A 20070-nucleotide genomic window follows, 5' to 3' on the forward strand; every position below is an offset into this window, starting at 1 on the left:
TGAAAAATTGCAGTAGGTACTCATACTTAAATGTTATAGGCCTGAAAGTGAAATAAATAAGTGCTGATTTAAGTTAGTCTCACTGTCTATGCCATGTTAACTGAAAATAATGCATAACATTCAAAGGCCTGTTTTCTCATTTAAATTGTTTGTTTGCTCAAGATGATTTTGTTCACTTTGTTGCAGATGTTGTAACTTGCCAGGCAACTGATAGGTTCTCACCAGGAGCAGAGAAAGCAACAGGAAGAATGAGTCATGAGAAGAACAATCTGGATCACAGAATGCAAACAATGTAACGTTTCGAGGTCTAATGTCTAAAGACTATTATAAGAGTGTCAGAAGATGGGAGTTTGCCTACTCCGAGGAGTTTACTGAAACCCTATTGGAGGACGCAGGAGATGAAAGAAAATAATATTCCAAATAGTATATTGTGTGTAATTAGTACATGTTCCTTGAGTAGTGGCTAAATTCCCTCTCTCACTATCTGACAGGACGCTCACCTTTGAGTTTCTAATACTTCTCTACATGAGAGGTTGCTCAACCTATATTCATTGATTTTCTGCTTGTTTTGTAGCTGAGAATACTTTCCAGCTTGATATGCAGAGGTGTTATGCCTATGCATTGATTCTCTCACTGTAACTCTTTATTGAGTATCTGAACTCACACCCTAATTTACCTTATTCCCGATTATTCAGTTTAGAGAGCTTTCTTATGGAATATGCTAGCTGTATTATAAAACTATTAACAGCTTAATATAGTATTGTAGTTTATAATCAAATACCGGTTATTGGATTACATTAACTGTCAATGCTGATACTAAAAGCTTTGTTCATGTTGAATAAAAAATGTAATCTTAAAAACAGTTGAAAATGAAACCCTTTAACTCACACAAATTCAATGTATTGACTGTACTAAAAGTTGTGAATGATTTAACATGTAATTGGCTTGATATAGATGTTTTCTCCTTATAATTTCCCCTTTGTTGACGAACAAAGGTCCATACGACCAGTGGCAGGGATTGTTTAATGATTAAACCCAAAACATTAAGCTATAGAAAACCCTGCTCTCTCATGTCTATGTTTTGAGTGTTCTAGAGTAGAGATAGCCCCAGAGCTACCACCCCTGAGAAACATTACTTTACACAAATCCACTAAAACATACTCTGTTCTACTTCATCTCATCCTGATTATGAGAGAGAAAGCGGAGGCACACTCTAGGATAAATATTTAAAGTACAACATTCCTATTTTGTATTTTCCTTCCATCTGAATTTATGGGAAAATGCAATCATATATCATATAAATATAATTGTATTTTATTTACCCACGGGTGATGCTGGTGTGTGTGCACAGTGGTGTACTCATGGCCTGCACAATAATACTGCAGCGCATGCAAATAATGGTATTCCTTCCTACAGGTTTGCATATTGTCTCAAAAGCTTCCACAATAGTTTTTAAAACCCTGCATGAAAACTGCCAGACTTTAAACTTCCAAGTTTTGATTCTCTTTTTTCTTTCAAATGACTCTCTCCTTTCTTTCCATCCTCTGCTTGCCTACGCTCTCTGAGTAGAGCATACTTTAAACCACATGCATGTTTGTCTTAACCCTTACTATTATCTCTGCTAATTGCCCACATGTTATTTCAAATAACACAACTTCTCCTTTCAAAGTTACACCCTGCACTCTAACAATCACCTGTAGTTCATTTATTAATACTACCAACCAATGCATGAAATTCCGCCATCCCCCTTCAACTAATGATGACAACGAATTCCTACTAATGTAATCTACCACATAGAAATTGGAGTAATATATAGTTCCTGTAGAGCACAAGACTAATACCGATAGCCAAAAATAATTACCAAACCCCTGCCCCCACTAACCCTGGGACCTGGATCAGTGTGCTGCCCAGCTTAAAAGCACAACAATGCTCATCAGGCACATATATAATACAAATATAATGCATTATATAACCCACGCTAAAACGAATACCATTAAACTCAACAGCAAGATAGTTGATTGTAAATAATACAAGCTGCTTAATTATTCCTTTTTACAGCCTGACACTCTTGTAGTCTTGTAAGATGAAACTGCAAATGGTCATAAACATCACCCAGTGCTAAAGCATCCATCCCTAAATAAACAGGCCTAGAGTACCTATAGAGATCTGCCATATACCGCTGCTCAATGAAGGACTCTAATTTAGTCCAACACTGCAGGTACCGACTAGCAACATACTACGGCCATTTCTTGGCATATCACATTTGGGACAATGTTAACAAAGTCCTTCCAAGAAGATCTCTCCACCACTTCTCCTTTTAACCTATGCCTAGTCAGGACCATATATTTTGAACACATCTCTGAATGGACAACCCTGTACAGTAACCAGCTAAGTAGACTATGAACATAAAAATGCGTATAGGTACCTGCAGAACTGCCAACTTACTGAGAGCCATAAACTGTACTCCTATCCCTCACACTTTTTCATCCATCTCACTGCTAAGCACTGCGTCCCATAACACGATAACTGCACCTTGGTGGTCATCGCGCACAACATGGAAACACTTCCCACATAGGATAAAAACAAAGACAACACTCTTTCAACCACACACCTTACACTGTGTAACGTGCTACCCATGAAGGCAAGTGCTTCAGCACCCCACACAGTGGTAGTAAGCGCTATATAAATATTGCAATACAATACAATATAATACTGTACATGTAAAACAGATGGGGAGTTCTTCCCACATCTTCAGGTGCAGACAGATTTTCACCCTGGAGTATGTCAAGCTGGCAGTTAAAAGTCAACCAGTCAACCATTCATGGTTAGATCCGGTCATTTCTAAAAACATTACCAGGTTTAATACCCCTACCTTGGTAGCAAACTGATAAACTTGCAGCCCCGGCGTTTACACGTTTGTCATTAAAACTATCCCACAGCGATAGATACCAAAAAATCCCAAATTTTTCTATCAGTTTTTCAACTATGCAAAAGCTTGACCTACTTCAAAACTTTACCCTGCCTTTTGAGTTCAGCACCCTGAGCTTCAAAGGGTATATCCACCCAATCATCACCCGCCCCCCCAAACCAACACTTGGCACAGGCATACTGAAGGGTAGGTACGGTTTCATTTTAGTCTCCTTGGCCTCTCCTCTAAATGGAGAGAAGTGCTATAAAGCCTGCCCAATCATAGAAATGTCCACATAACAGGCCATAAAAAGGTGTGAATGTAGTCACATCTCAGACAGAAAGCAGTATGCCTTTTTAAAACGTACCAGAGCTATATCCCTCATAACTGCTATAAGAGTAACAGACTGAAAAGTAACTTCATGGCTGGCCTTTTCACACCATTTATGTATACATTGTACTTTCGGTTTTGATAGCACTCTTCAATGAAAAGTTACCAATTTAATGCCACATTACATTTAATATTACAGAATAATATAACTGTTGAAGTTATAAATACTCAATGACAAGGACACCAGTGGACGTACGTCCATTTATTAACCATCCACTCTCCTCACTGGAGAGTGTCCCAACATTCCATTGCAAGCTTCAGGGCAGGGGATAAAAACAGAGTAAAGGGGAAGGGGTGGACGGAACGTACCATTTGGGAGATAGAAATTACAACACATCTCCCTTCCATAGGGGTGACACGGAACAGTGGATAGGTCCCATGGGTTGGGACAGTAAGTGTCAATGTCACCATATGACAGAAAAACTGAATACAGAACATTACTCATGCACATTTACAATTTTATCAAAGCTCCACCATTGACCATTCTCAAGTTGAACCACATTCTTAAGCACTTTAGCAATTTTACAGGGCATGTAGTATTTGCTTTGGGTGGCTCCCACTTTGGTGTTTTTCCTGGCTTGTACCCTGCCACCTACCTCCCACTGGGAATCCTTCACCCCATGTTTAGCATCATACCACGCTTGTAATTGTCTTGGTGGAGTTGGACCTTTTCTGCCATTGTCTCCTGATCCACTACTCTGGGCTCCCCACCACTCAACCAACTAGGATTCAACTTGGTGCAGGGTTCTCTCCCACGCAATGCTACAAAGGGTGAAATGCCTGTGACCTTATTGGGGGAGGTGTGGTATGCCCACAGACACCTTCTAAGGGACCCTTCAATATCGTGTCCGTTAGTGGCAGCTAACTGGATATGTTCTTTTATGATTCTGTTTGCCCGCTCGACTAAACCATTGGCTTTGGGGCAATACTAACCCTGGGCGTAGTGGGGCTCCGCGGAGCTACGCGGATTGGGCGAGAAGCTACGCCCACTCCCGCACTCCGTGTAGCCCCACTACGCACCTCCCTCCCGCTCTCCCCTACATACATTATTTAAGCAACTACCCTGAATAAAACAATTTTAAAGCACTTACCTTGTCCGGGGCTCGTCCGGGGCTCCCTCTTTGAATAGCGTCCTTTCCTGGATACCAATGCGCATGCGCGGGCGGCCACGCATGCGCATTTCTCCCGAGGCGCGGGCGGGCTACGCACACGGAGTGGGCGTAGTGTTGCCGGCTACGCTGTCTACGCAAAATGCGTAGAAGGCAACACTACGCCTACTCCGTGGGTGTAGCCGAATCGGACGCCCAGGGTTAGGCAATACAAGGCTGTGGTCTCATGTTTGATGTCCAATCCCTTGAGAAATGCACGCATTTCTTCTGAGGTAAACTGCACTCCGTTATCTGTCACCAAAGTCACTGGAATGCCTTCCTCGACAAACACACCATTCAAGAACTCGATCACCTCCCCTGTGGTGACAGTATGGACAAATTTCTGCTTGATCCAATGGGTAGTATAATCAATTAAAAACAGCATGAACCTCCTCCTTTCACCTAGATCCTGCATGGGCCCGATAATGTCCAGGGCCAGCTTGCTCCATGGTTTGGTTGGCACTTTTACTGGAGACAATGGTGCCTTCTGCACTGCCTTAGATTTGTCGCTTTTGGCGCACGCCCCACAATGCTTAACAGCTTGTTCAGTCATGGCGTCCATCCTTGGGAACCAGAAACTGGATCTGACTCTGGCTTTGGTGAGGCTTCACCCTAGATGGCCTTCATGTGCCAAGTCGATGACCTTCTTCCTGAGGCTTTTGGGTGGAACCACTCTATGATTGCGATGGATTCTGCCTTTTATGAAACTTAATTCATTTCTCACTTCCCAATACTCTTCTAAGCCAGCTTCAAGTTCATTCTTCTTGCTCGGCCATCCTTTTCCCATGTATTCTTTCAGGGTGTTTAACTCCTTGTCCTCTTTCATCTCTACCTCCCATTCATTTTCTGTGATCGCAGGCATTTCCGTCATTAGTATGGGACTGTCAAGGGCTTCTTCTGTCTCCCCCACCTCTGCTAATGGGGACCTTGACAGGAAATCCGCAATTTTATTTTCCTTTCCTGGCACGTATTCCACGTTGAAGTTATAGTGCTCCAGCCCCAGGATCCATCTGCTGATGCGAGGTGTACAATTCTCCAATCCCTTCACAGAGAAGATGAAGGTGAGGGGTTTATGATCGGTCCGGATGGAGAACCTTAAACCCCACAGGAAAAACTTGAAATGTCTAACGGCCCAGAAACAGGCCAGGGCCTCCCTTTCAATTACGGAATAGTTCCGTTCGGGATTAGTGAGGCTCCGGGATGCAAATGCAATGATCTTCTCCTCTTTTCCATCTTTCTGTATCAGGGTCGCTCCCAGGCCCTTGTTGGAAGCATCGGTGGCCAGGATGGTTTTCTTGGATGCATCAAATGTACCTAATGCCGGGGAGGTTAATAATTCCTCTTTTAGTGACTTTACCACAGCATCATGCTCCTTGTTCCATAAGAACTCCTTGTTTTTCTTCATTAATTCCCTCATGGGCTCACATTTTGCAGCAAAATTGTCCACGTACTTGGACATATACTCTAAAAGTCCCAGGAAGGACTTTAGTTCTTCTTTGTTCTTGGGGCTGGGTGCTTCTTTCACTGCCTGGATTAGGCTGCCCTTCGGTCTGAACCCATCTCCTGTAATCTTGTGGCCTAAATACTCAACTTCCTTCACTTTTATTTTGCATTTTTCTTTCTTCACAGTCAGACCGCCCTCCATGAGTCTGCTGAACACCTGTCTTACGACCCCATCATGTTCTTCCTCCGTTTGTCCATATACCAAGATGTCGTCCTGGAAACACATGGTGCGTTCCACTCCTTCTAATATCTTCTGCATTGCTTTCTGGAATATGGCTGCTGCGGACGCCAGGCCAAAAGGCATCCATTTAAACATGTATGCTCCGAATGGGGTGATGAACGCTGTGAGGGGTCTCGATTCCGGATTGAGTTCAATTTGGTGATATGCCATGGACAGGTCAATCACGCTGAAGTACTTAGCAGGGCCCATGGTGCTCAGCATTTCGTTAATTATGGGCAAGGGATATCTTTCCGCCCATATATTGTCGTTGAGACTGCGCAAGTCCACACAGAGACTAATTCCTTCCCCGCTGGCTTTGGCTGCGATAACATTTGGAGCCAACCACTCTGAGCAGGTTATAGGTTGAATTATATCTAATTCACATAGCTTGCGCAATTCCTCTTCTAAGGGTATTTTCAACTTGTGTGGCACGGGACGTAGTTTATGTACGACTGGCCTAGCATTATACTTCAACTTGATTTTGTGTTGGAACTTGTGTAGACAGCCCAGCTCCTCTTTGAATAGCTGCCCAAACTCTTCGCAAATGTTATCACTTCTCCGGGACCTGTCAGTGAGCAAAACTTGTTCAGTACTATTGGGATCTAGAATGATTCCCAGCTCTTTTTGGTGAACCCATCCCAGTAAATTAGATCCTGATTCCACTACATACACTGTCCCATACGTTTCTCTGTCCTTAAAGCGTAGTTGTACATTTTTCATGCCTACCAATGGTATTTTCCCTTTGTTATACCCTGTGGGAGAAATGTCAGGCATTATCAACTGTTTCACATTACAATTCTCCATGGACACAAAATCATCTCTGTTCAGTAAGGTGTACGGAGAGCATGAGTCTGCGTACATTTCTACACATTGGTCATCGAGGAAGACATTACATTTGGGGTAAATCGAATTTACAGTACTATCTATGTCTTTTACTTGCAAAATTATCTTATCGCTTCTTTGTTCTACCCACTTTACTTCCTTGGCTGCACTCTTCTCCATATTCCTACCTTCATTTCTTGTGTGCTGTTCACCGTCTCTACATACTCTCGCGAAATGCCCTCTCCTATTACATTTTTTACATGTGACAAACCTGGCAGGGCACTGGTAAAAAGTAGCAAAATGGTTATTGCTGCCACACCTGTAACATTTAGGACCCTTCTCCTTAGGCTCACCTCTACCACTGTAATTTTCTTTAGACCTAATCTTACACACCTCGTTACAATCCTCTTCATCTTTTACAGAAGCTACTTCCTCCCCATTAGTTTTCATTTCTTTAATGCATCTTGCCGTATGTTCTACTGATTTGGCTATCTCAATAGCTTCTCTTAACCCGGGGTTTTTTGCTAGCAACTTCTCCTGGATACGTGGGTTATTGGTGCATCTCACAAGTTGGTCCCTTATGAGAGAATCAGTTAAACTACCAAACTCACGTAGCTGTGTCAGGCCCCACAATGCAGCAATGAAATTTTGCACAGACTCTTGCTTACCTTGACATCTTTTAAAAAAATTATGGCGTTCCAACACTACATTTATCCTGTCCCCAAAATGTTTCTCTAACTTCCCCATGGTTTGCTCATACACATCAATATCAGTTTCATTCTCTCCCTCCTGTTCTAACATGGGTAGAGACTCATAAACTTTGCGCCCTTGCCTACCCAAATTGTGTAACAATATGTGTTTTTTCCTTTCTGCCTTGTATTTTTCGCCTCCAAAAGCTATTAAATATGATTCAAATAGTTTCACCCACTCCTTCCAGCTGATTTCCGGCTCACCTATCTCATTCAAGAAAGGTGGGGGTTGGCTCATGCTTGCTGCTGCCATGGTTACACCAACCTAATTTGGAGAATGGAAAATTTTGCCTAGGAATTACGCCACCTTCCCCAGACTATAGATTACAAGGAGTGAACAAAAGCGAGAGTATCACTTTCCCTACAGTATTACATATAGAGACTAGTTACAATACTAAACGGTCTCAAATCCAGTAATTGGTGGAGGACTACTGATTGTCCCTCCAGTTCCACGCTGCTCGTAGGATGATCACACTCACCACCACGACCTGGAGCTTGGATCCTTAAACCCTTACAATCCTCTGCTAGTCTTAGCTGGGGTGAGAAGGTGCACTTCGGAAATCGCCCGCAAAGCAGCCTCACAGGGCAGCCGGCACTACGATCACTGTACCAGAAGGGGTTACCTTTTTGCCACGACCAGCGGCCCTTAGCTGCTGGTGCGCCGGGAGCGTCCTGGGTATCCGGCTAGTCAGGAGACGCTTTAACGTCCTGACAGGAAGTTCGATCTTCCCAGCACTGGCTCCGGGCGTACGCCGAACCAAAGGTGATATCGGCTCTCTCAACTCCTCACGAGCGGCTCGGTAGCAGTGGACCCTGTCAACCACTGTAGGTTCGACGACGATGCCCGGGCTCACCCACGCCTCACGCTCTCGCCCAGATGATCGCAGGCACACGGAGTTTCCTTGACTCAGCACGGCTCCTCAACACTGCGTGCCTGGCCTCAGCTGACGTGCTAGGCACCGCACACACTACCGGTCCAAGGCCAAGACTCTTCAAAGGATCAGGTGCGAGTTTCCTCTTTATTCTGGTGTAAACTTCACTCGAATGCGAGGCGCGGATAAGTGATATGGAATACGCTACACTCCCCTTACAGCGTGGCAAGATATCAGCCAGTCCAGATTAAAACTGTAAGCGCGGCTAGCCCGGTACCACAATCAACCGCAATACAATATTACGATGTCCGCAGAGGCGGGGAACTAGCTGGAATCCTTCTGCACCACAATACCGCGCAGAATGCCCGCAGTTAGCAGATAGCTCTCACACTTCTGACCTTATTCCTTTTGCAGTCCATCCGATCCACTGCTGACCGATTATTTTACAGTCTCTTTACCACCAATGCGTGAGAACCATAGGTGGCTGACCTTTTCCACAAGGTTCTTCTTTTCTTCTCCGATTTCTTCCGACACAAGGTACTTCTTCTCCTCTTGTGTGTGTGTGTGGAGAGAGCAGACAAAGGGGAGATAGTTAATACTGCCCCTGCGCAGTTCCGTCGCCAGTGTTGAAGTTATAAATACTCAATGACAAGGACACCAGTGGAAGTACGTCCATTTATTAACCATCCACTCTCCTCACTGGAGAGTGTCCCAACATTCCATTGCAAGCTTCAGGGCAGGGGATACCAACAGGGTAAAAGGGAAGGGGTGGACGGGATGTACCATTTGGGAGATAGAAATTACAACAATAACCTAATGTCACAGACTTATTAATAAAGCTCAGGTCCTCCTGTGGGTATCTTGATGCTGAATAACAGGTGTTTATTGTTACCCAACTCACAGGACAGGTAGTCACTTTATTGACCTCAAGAAGATGAAAAAGTGAGGGGACCCTTCGGGATTCAACCCAGTGACCACGGGATCAAACACAGATCTTTGCAGTAAATGCATTAGCCCACTGAGCAGCAAGAGGCATTTTACATAGTAGAAAAGATGTCCTGCAGCAGAGGTTGTTAGAAAAAACCTAAATGGGAATAGATTGTTTTCTTTCCGAATGTATGTGTAAGTATCAATAACAACAGGAACTGGGGACCTTCCACATAAGGAAGAGCTTTAAAACTAGGAAACGGTGTCTGAGATGGGGACATATTCTGAAGGTATTTGCAAGTACAGAAGTGGTGCAATTCCAAGACATTCAGCATGGTAGGAAAAGCTAGGTAGGGTAGCAAGGCGAGGCTAGAACTCGTCTGAATAAGCCCCTATAGAGCTTTTCCCTGTGGAGTTTGCAGATGTCTGGTCCTTTCTCAGATTTTACAAGCCATCCATAATTATTTTTTTGTTTGAGCTCAAGAGGAAGGAAAGGCTTAGCATAGAGACACTGGCCTTTCGCTTCGTTTGTCCTAGTTTGGCCTATTTCAAGGTCTGAGGAGTACCAAGGGCTCTGAAGACTGATCTGTTTATTTGTTTTGTTCAGAGATCTGCAGGTCTGCTTCCGGGTAAGGCACGCTAGGACCACCATTCATTTTCGCATCACAGAAGCAAAGGTTACTTACCCTCCCTTATTAACACATAAACCTTAAGTACTTTACATTCAATATACCTGGCTTAAAAATGCAGACACCTTTACAAGGAAGGTAGTGTATTTTAACATACTTGCCATGTTGCTTTTCACATCTGAACTGCATCATTTTGTCACATTCAACTAAATCAAGAAAATGATTGTGTGGCTGTAAGCAGGATTCCCTCTCTGCTTTTATTAGTGTCGGTGCCCATAATGAATGACCGACCTTTGGATAAGATGTCTGGCTAATACACGTACTTTTATGAACATGGACGTGTAGTCAGTACTGCGTGCAAATAATATCATAAGTGATGAAAGACAAGCACTGGTCTTGCACAAGAACCGAACAGACGGGCGCCCACTTATAACTCGGTTCTTGAAGCCTACAGGGATAGGCTCTGATCTGATCTGATCGCTGTCTATCAGGGTTAGGTTGGGCACTCTGCCACTTAATAAGTTTTACTAAAAATTGGTCTAGCCACCCTGAGGAAACAGCTGAGCAACTGTAAACAAAGAGGAGGTGAATCGTCATTCTATACTACTTTGCCCAGTCTTTACAAGCCAGGAAAATGCATCTACGATCCATTTTCACCACTCACAATGTAAGACACTGCAAAACAGCTATCTATGTATGTCCCGTGGCCTCTTACATCTATGCTGCAAGGAAAGTAACGAGAAGGAACGCCCAGAGCTCTGATGCCCCCACTTGAGCTGGGGGGCCAGTTGGATGCTATATTTAGGATTTAGCACATTCTTTACTTGAATTTTAATTGCAAACTCGTGGGAAGAAGTGTTGTAACCTTTCATTGTCGTGTGCTGGCTTCTGCTAGGGGTTTACCTGGTTTCTACAATTGCGAAATTGCATATTTTTTTACCTAAACATTAACTGCAAATATGTGCGAGGAATTGTTATAACCTTGCAATGTTGTTGTATTTTCATTTTATGCCAGACCATACAGTCGACTTTATGATTATGTGCCTAGCGCTACAAACAGCCAGACCCAATCCTTTATTCGTCGTCCGATTTGCGAGTGCAGTTGGGAATGTGTTATTTATTATAGGTTGTCGCGCTACATCTTAGGTATCAACCACTCGACTGTAATAATGCGCAATTCCGAGCTCACCCCTTTAACAATTCTTGTACTGAGTTCTGTAGAATTCGTGATATGTGTGGATGCATAAGGATGGTGCCAGTCCTTGCTGGAAACTGAGAGCATAGGGGCATCAGTGGCACAGAGGCACCTGCAGGAAGAGAGAGCAGTATGGCGCCTAGCTGTTATGGGTTCTGTGACAGGCAGGCTTTTTTTGTAAATTCCCATCCTTCTTACCGAGACAGGTTTTTTAGGTTTCTCTGTGGCTGCATCACACAGTCATTTCTCATATATTTATTCCATACCCAACCAGTGCCCCCTCCTCTGTTGGTAGCTTTTAGTCGGTCGGGCATGCCCAGCGGCCACACAATTCAAGAAGCTGTGTTTCATTCTCTCTCAATCATCCAGGCGAACAGGGTGGCAGAATACTCCAATTAGCCGTGCTTCTGTCACTGTCAAATAATATTAATAAGGCATCCGGGGCGCTTACGGAAGCCACCAAGCTTCATTCACTTTCTGCCAGTCACACATTCCGGCCGCCAGCAGCTTTCCTTCATTCACACTCCAGTAAGCAGGTATTCCAGGTAGACACGCACTTCCAATGGCCATGCTTTAGTTTACCCAGTATATGAGTAATCTCATTATGCTATTTTACTTGCAGGAGACAGTTCACTTCCTGAAGTTCTTAGCCTTAATCCTCAAAGAGGTGAACGTTCACTCCAACATTGGTAACTTTGGAGCACCTTTGGGGTCTCCCAGCAGCCGAGTCCCTATGAATGTCCTTGCCATATTGTCAGAATTCTTAAATGCACAACTTCCGCCTGGCCTGGTTGCAATGGATTTCCTTGTAAGTTGCCACTTCTGCAGCAAAGAGAATGTTAGGGCATTTTATGTTCTTTGTTTGCAGGCTTGTTAGTTCCACTTTAATTTGCTTTTCGCTAGGCTAGGAGAGCAGTGCCGTTGCAGTCTTCATAGGAACAGAGATTCCTGGGGAGAAACAAGGTTTAAACAGAAGGCCCGGTCATTGTTCAGATTGGATAATGGGGGAGGGCTTCCTCTCTTCCCTCACAGGGCCACAGGTTAGGGTCGTCAAGCACACTCAGGCAACAGTGGTTCTCATTGGTATCATTTGAGGAACAGAATAATCAATTAAGAGGTTAAGTAACCTCATGCAATAAATGCCACATGAAGAATTAAACACATCAATTTACCACAATCGTGAATGCAAATACACTATTTATATCCAGAAAGATAAACTTTGTGGGGTGTGGTGTGAACAGGGTAGCCTTGTGGGGTGCGTTGTGACAGCAGCACAGGTTTTTGACCTTGTAGAAGTACTGAGTCCTGTGCTCCACAGGGCCTTGCCACCCCAAGAGACTGGTTCTTGATCTTGCTTGAGATGGACTGGTTGTGTATTTCTGGGCGCAGGAGGTCTGGGTATGTCATACATAAGCTACATTTGTAAAAGCTAACTTTAGAAAAGCATCAGATGAAACCTCACTGGTATCTTCTGTGGTTTCACAATTTTAGCTACAAAGTGGTAGTAGACAGTTGTGTACCTGTCTGACCCCGATGGTCCTTCTTTGGAGCTGACATCTTGTCTGAGCTTTGCATACGTGTCTTTGGGGTACTGGGTGTGTGAGTTCTAGCTGAAGGTTAGGGCAATGCTAGTGCTTGCTTGCACTGTGGTTAAACAATGGGGCCAGACCTCATGAACTGGCACTGAAACCATTCCCTGAAACAGATCGCTAGTCCTCGAATGTGTGCGAAGAGCCTGGCTGTGTTGCTATTTTAACTCAAGCTCAGGTGTACGCTGAAGGTCTGTCCACCCCAGTCCTGCCCATAGTCCTCTGCTGACCCCAGTGACACTGTAAGTTCACCTGGATCTCTGCGGCCCCATGTTATGCATGCCATCCTCCTACCATAAGGTTTTCGCGTGTGTGCAAGACCATTCTAAAAGCGATATTAGCGAGCCAAACACCTCCATACTCTGTTTTGTTCTGCAAACCTTAAGTCTAATAGTCACTTGATTTGATGTCCACTAACCAATGGCTACTCACTGTTATGGCAACTCTGACTGTTGCCGGCGGCACCGGAGCATAGGATGCCTGACGAGTGACAAGGTTTAAAAAGCAGGTCATTTGTGTCCAAATTTAGGGAGGTTGCCTAGTTCAGTTTGGAAATTGGGGAATGGGTTCCTCCCTTGCATCTCACCTTCTTTATCTCTGTTAAGAGGCTGGGGTTGTCTCCTGTGAGGATACCCTGCTAAGGCCCGGCCCAACCTATTTCTCCAAGTTTGGGTGTGAGGGGTGTGTGAAGACCTGTGGTAACTTTCGCGTCAAGAAGGCGAGAGCTCCAACCAGCACACCACAACAGAAAAAGTATGTTTTGCCTACAACAGCACTGCAGAACACATGGAATATAAACAAGAATACTTTGGACTTTGTTAAGGGAGTTTTACCAAATTAAAAGGTCTTTATAAAATGAACTTTTTAAGATTTGTGTTAAAAGTGTGAAAATATGGTGAACTGCATATAGTGAGTGTATTTAGATCGATTTGTTTTTTTTCTTCCATATATAGTAATACAAATTTAAATGCATTTTTTTTACTGATTTCTGTAGCATATTTTGGTAAATCTTTTTGCATGTTTCATTAAGTTTTCTAACGTGTTTGCAAATTAATTGTGAGAATAAGACATCATTTGCTACAGATTTGGGAAGGCTCTAACTTTGATCTTGCTAAACAGACAGATGACCTAAATAAAATATTTAATTACATCTACAATTTGCGCATGTGACATGGATCAAGCTGAACCGGAAATACAACACTACAGTCTTTGTGACAATACAAGAGCCCATGTGCTGGCCGTTGTTTTTTTGCCATGTGCCGTTTTGTCTAAAACATACATGTTGCCTGAGGGATCTGGCAGAATTTGACCAATCTAATGTATTCCATTTTTCACTGAAGGAGGGGATAACCTAGCTCTATTTACTCTTTGTAGGTAGGTTGATATAAAAAAAGAGAACGTGCAGATTGTGGATTTGGTACATTATTACGTTAGCATAATGTGTCAAGAAACCACATAAATCATTTTTATTGTTTCTGCACCTGTGGCTTGAGGCACAGCCTCACTGCGTTTAGTTGTGTACTGAGGAAAACTCGTATATAATCCTCAATCCAAGTAGCAAAGAAAATCAAGGTCTGTGAAAACCTTCACAAGGCTGCGGGGCTGCCGGCAGATCTTATTCCTTTTGGGTGTTTCCACGGCGCTGTTGGCAGGCAGAAAAGAAGAAGAGTCTTCTTATAGAAGAGTGCAATTGTTTTAACTCAGGGATGCAAGAAACCTGTACATAATAGACGTGCTGGTGTCCTCCTGGAGCCTCAGCGTGCGCCGAGCGTGTTGCCGGGGCAACGCTGCTGTATGTAACGCACTAGCTGAGTGGCCGGCTAGGCAGGAACCGAGACGTCAGACGGAAGCCGCCATTGTCCAATAAGGGTCCGGTGAAGAGCTCGGCCAGAGGGCGGCAGCCATTAACTCAACCTGGTGAATGCCAGATTTGTATTTATTTGCTTGATACATTTTTATATAGCGCGAACTTTACCCGGCCAGAGCGCTGTACAATAGAACCAGTTAAATTACATGAGAGAAATGTTACAAAATTGGCGAGCTGCACTGAAGGCGTTGGGGCTGGGTGCAGTCTGATTTCAGGGCGCGCCATGACAGCCGTGCACATTTCTCCTCGTCAGGACTATTAAAGGTGCGAGGATTTCTAAAGCTGCATTGTATGAGAGACCTGTTCTGCTGCTCTTCTCTGCTAGTCACCAATTAAACAAACTCTGGCTCCTCCCAGGCACCTCTGCGCATCTCATGTTCACAGTGTGCAGGGCTCACTCGAGGCAGGGGGGGTGGAGGTATCCTAGCCCACCCCTGCTGTAAAGCAAATACAGGGCCGTCTTGAACCTGTTGTTCTCTACAGTTAGGAAAGCATCTACGAAAATGTGAGTAACAAAAGGTAGTTAAATGCTTACAGTAAGACTTTGGTTCTTTTCACTCCATACCTGGAGAGACGGTGACATATCCCCATGCTGTTCAGATCACTTGGAGTATTAGACAAGAAGCGAACAGCAAAACCCGTGTCATTCTTACTGACTGCTGTCTCCAGGCATCAGTCACTTCATCCCATTATGTTCCAATCAAGCTCTTTTAGAATTCTATTTACATTCTGTGTACGGGCCCACTTTACACGAGTATTATGCTTGTTACATGTATGCGAGCAGCTGTGTTACGTTTCTCTGAGTCTGAACCATTATGCTAACGACACAGGTACCAAAATAACAGTAAATGAAAGACCTGCATCAGCACTTTCTACATTATATTTTTTATTTCTTTATTGAGCTCTAACATATGCACACCCTATCATGAAGAGGGGATATTGTTGCTGAAGTGGCGCTAATATAGACTCGAAGAAGAAGTCGATATGCTTGACAGTGACATCCCAAAGGGGTTGCTGTGCGATACATTTACATAAGGAGAGGCAAGAATATGCATTTAGACAGGTGAGATGACCAGGACATAGACCAACAGACAGCATCCTGCTTTATGTACTGCCAGGGAGGGTATGGGGGCTAGGCATCACTCCCTAGGCTTGCACATGCACAATGTAGGGTGAGCACCTCCTTGTAATGTGCAAGCCTAGGGAGTGATGCCAACTCTTCAGCCGCCATATCCCTCCCTGGCAGTGCATAATGTTATGTTACTTTGTGATCTGAGGGAGAGGTGTGGCGCCGCGGCCAGGGCGACTGACGCTGGAATCTGGGGATCACGGTTCGATCCCCAGCGCCGGCGGCAGATTAGCCCAAGCACCATGTGACTGGGCAATAGCTTGCTTAATCTTCCCGACGGCCCCCAGCGCCTAGAGACCCTAACGGGTGATTGTGCGCTTTACAAATGTGGATTATTATTATTATTATTATTATGTTCTTTGCAGCAGGCACATTAACCCTCTGTGCTACCTTTCCAGGAATCAACCCTTCCACTAGACAAGATTGCGATCTCTCTCTAGGAAGAACATTAATCACCGAAGTTATCATGACATTTTTATTGTTGCTGAAAATTGCTGGAGGCCAGGAAGAAGGCAGCATGTGTTTTTTTTAAACCATAATATACTTGCAAACACTACGCACCCACCCGAAATAGGTACCCAGTGCGGTCACACCGTTCGCACCGCCCTAACCTGCTCAAGGTTCATGTGACCTCAGTGACAGAGTCACAGTGACTGGATCACTGTTGCTCTAGGGTGTGCTGCTTCGTAGGCCTGCCCGCAATACTGGAGGTGAACTACAGTCTGGATTGTGGTGGGCAGGCCTTCAAGGTTAACCCACAATTGACACCACTAGGGCACACCTGCTTGTGCCAAGACATCAGGCCTTCTAAGGTCTAGTGGGGCATTCTAAGGTCTAGCATGGGAATATGCTCCCTCAGCAGAGTGGTCTGATGGACTGGTCATGAAGGCTGAACCCGGTTCCCCAGTTTCAAATTTGACAGCTCTGGCCATAGTGCCACATCCTCTCCCCCACTGAACACCATACTGCCCCACTGAGAGAAACTTGCACTACCTTCAGCTACAACCTAATTGTGCTCGCTATAAACACTTAGATGTGGCTCAATTCAAATTATGCAATTGATAAGAGTAATATGCTGCCTAAAAAAAAAAGTAAAGGCAAACACTCATAGGGAATGCAAGATTAAGTAAAGCATGTGAAATGTAAGCAGAAACAACATGGTTACCGTAACAATCTCTCACTCACTATTCAGAAATCAGCAAGTGGTTTTACTTGAAAAGTTAAGGACATGACTACAGGGCCCTGAAGGGAACCGTTTCAATGTCCCTTGCTTATATCCTTACAAAACGTAAGCAGTATGGTTTAGAAAGACCACATCCATAAACACCTTGCCATGGTACACATTTTGTTTTCTAATCCACCCATCAACCAGGTATTGCAATACATCCAGGAATGGTGCACTTCCCCACCTGTGGACAACAACGCTGTTCAAAGAAAGATGAGAATACAAAGGTAGCGCTTCACTGGCAAACTCTTAAAAGTGAGGCTGATGTGTTTGGATGTGAATAAAACCAATGTGGCCACTTTGCAACCACTCTGTCTTGCTTTATTTAGTTATGTATTTATTTTTCATATTTAAAACCTTTTATTTCTCTCCATCCCGAGGCTGCACTTTGTAAAAGAAAAATGTCAGAAAAAGGGCATTTTCCGCAAGAGTGTTTTTCTTTTGTGGATCCATTTCACAGGGAAGCAACTAAATGAAAGAAGGAAAGAGAGTTTGTGAACCGTTTCTTCAAGTCACGGTTTTCAGTAAGTGAGGAGCAAGACAGAAAGAGAGGGAATAATAGAAAGAGGGTGGGGGGGCAACTGCCAGCATAGAAAAGAAGAGGACATTGTCCTTGTCATCGCTGGGCAGTAAGAAAGAGACAGAGTCCTTTTCCTTCTCTGCCCGTCCCCGAACGTCCACGAAAGCAAGCCGAGCCTTATCTGAATGCCTTTGCTATTTCTGCCGTCCTGGGACACAGTTTTGAAAAGAAAAAGTAGGGGAATGAAATCATTTTAATAAAAGAAGTAGGGGCACGCCGTGCCCTTCCGATCCCGCCTACTTCGACCACTGCTTGTACATGGAAAAGAGCTGCACTATTGCCGAAGGGAAGCATAATGCATCCCACCCATTTCAAAGTGCCTTCAACACATTACAATAAGCCTGGTTTGCATGAGAAAACCTAGCTGGTTGTTAAGCATGCAAACATCTTGGTAAACATTGATACCTTTAGGATTCATTGGTCTTGTAGAGGAGCCTGATGCAGTTAATTAAGCTACACAGAAACATAAAAAAGACAAATAATGTCTTCCAATCAGCTCAACAGATTCAAGAGAAATCCAATAGGTGTGTAATCTCAAAGCATGTAATTTCAAAGTAGGAAATGTACAGGACACAAGTGTGGCTAATGCGTACGGGTTCACCAAAAATACCTCATGAGAGACCATAAGTGGCTAGAGAGATTGGGATAACTGCGGCAAATCATATTTCTCAAGATTATCAATTCTCTCACGCTACGCACGCATTCTCATACTGCAACCACCACTTCTACATATTTATTCAGTCTTATATATTAGTGTTTAGCAAAGAAGAATGTGCCTTTTCAGTACTGCTTCTGGGGTATATCTGGAACCTGCTTCTTATTACATAAATACTCCTGGGATCGGCATTATATGATTTAATATCACAGAAACAGCTGGAGAGCTTTCCTTTGTGACAGGAGATTGTGGGAGAAATATGACAGATATTAAAAACCCAAAAGTCTCTTCGTGTTCAAATGAACTGGAAGCAGGCGAAGATGAAGAGGTTTTGCTGATCTTCGAGAAGCTCCAAAGGTTAATTTTTGCTGTCATCTGAAACATCCCTAGCGTGGAACATCTTCATTGTGTACATTGATTCATGATGTAGTAATCGCCTTGAAAGCAAAAATGTGCATGTCGGATTCCTGTCACACGTTGATGAAAGGGTGGTATCTAGTCTGTCTTCTAAATTCACATAGGAGTATGGAAGCGCTTCCACTCCTTCCACCGCCACATATGTGAGGAGAGGGAAGATGCTACTTCTGCATAACATATCCAGGCAGAGAAAGGCCAGAAGTAAAAAAAAAAAGTAGACATTGCGATTCCCAAATTGCGCTCGTCTGTGATTGATTTTAAATGGGAAATGTCTGTTTCACCGAAGTCTTCAGCACAAATAGCCTTTACAACGAAAGTGGAACTACGACGGCATCAAACCTACGCCTCTGATTATGCAGCAACTTGCACTTCTACGAAAGGTGAAGCAAAGCATGTCATTACAATGACATTCTCGCCTGTAAATCAATGGCCCAGTCACATGGGTTGCAGCAAGGTATTTAGATATATATTTTTAACAGTTTTATTTACCGAAACTACACCATATTTTATTGGACCACTTGACTTGAGTAACATTTACATTACATTGCCCATAATGATAATAATGAAAAACCCATGCCGAGGCTCGAACCAAGCTCCCCAGCTTCAAATTAGGTAGCATTCAAATGTAGGCTACAATTTACACTAATATGATATAATGTTTGATTTTAATTATTATTCTTACTCTATGGGAGTCTGAAACTGGATTGGCACCTCCTAATCACGGACACTCCTCTAACAGGTCTGTGTGCAAAGCCATTTTGCTTTGGGGAGCATTAGAGGACAGAACTAAACATTAAATAAGGACACAGCTGTGTGACTTTTTTACCTTACCTCAAAGCAGACATGGTGTTTAGTGCGTTCAGAAACTTCTCAAACGCGGCATGGCTAGTAAGAAGTTTTTTAAAACGGAACATTCGTAAGTGTGATGCTCGTTGTATATGTATTTAAAATACTTATTTATATGCCAGCGTGAAAAAAGTATTCCACCTAGATACTGGTGTGATAATGCCAGCTTCGTTGTAATACTTTTGTTTAAAAAGGCATTGGTAATTAGGCTTTCATTGTTCCGTCACATAACCATTTTAAATAAAGCAATCTTTTTTTTCTTTCAGTGCAGCCTGTCTTCCTAAAAGGAAAACGGGATGCGTTTAGAAAGAAAATAATGAAACTTTGAAGTTTCATTTTTGAAAAGTAGGTAGTGGTGCTTGGGACCACTGCCTGCTCCTAAAAAAATATGTTTTCAAT

At 43.6% G+C, this 20070-nt stretch overlaps 2 protein-coding genes across 2 annotated transcripts in view; one reads left to right on the plus strand and one right to left on the minus strand.

Annotated features, from left to right (window-relative positions):
* REDIC1 (regulator of DNA class I crossover intermediates 1) overlaps nt 1-873 on the plus strand; it is an 805769-nt gene extending 804896 nt beyond the window's left edge. The window contains exon 10 of the mRNA XM_078680061.1: nt 187-873. Within this exon, the coding sequence (XP_078536187.1) occupies nt 187-195 (9 nt within the window). The 3' untranslated portion in view covers nt 196-873. The remainder of the gene's footprint in view (nt 1-186) is intronic.
* The window catches only part of SLC2A13 (solute carrier family 2 member 13), a 1480845-nt gene that overhangs the window by 139125 nt on the left and 1321650 nt on the right, over nt 1-20070 (minus strand). The gene's annotated exons all lie outside the window — the stretch shown is intronic.

Source organism: Lissotriton helveticus, chromosome 1_1, assembly GCF_964261635.1.
Source record: "Lissotriton helveticus chromosome 1_1, aLisHel1.1, whole genome shotgun sequence".
NCBI classification, from domain to species: Eukaryota; Metazoa; Chordata; class Amphibia; order Caudata; family Salamandridae; genus Lissotriton; species Lissotriton helveticus.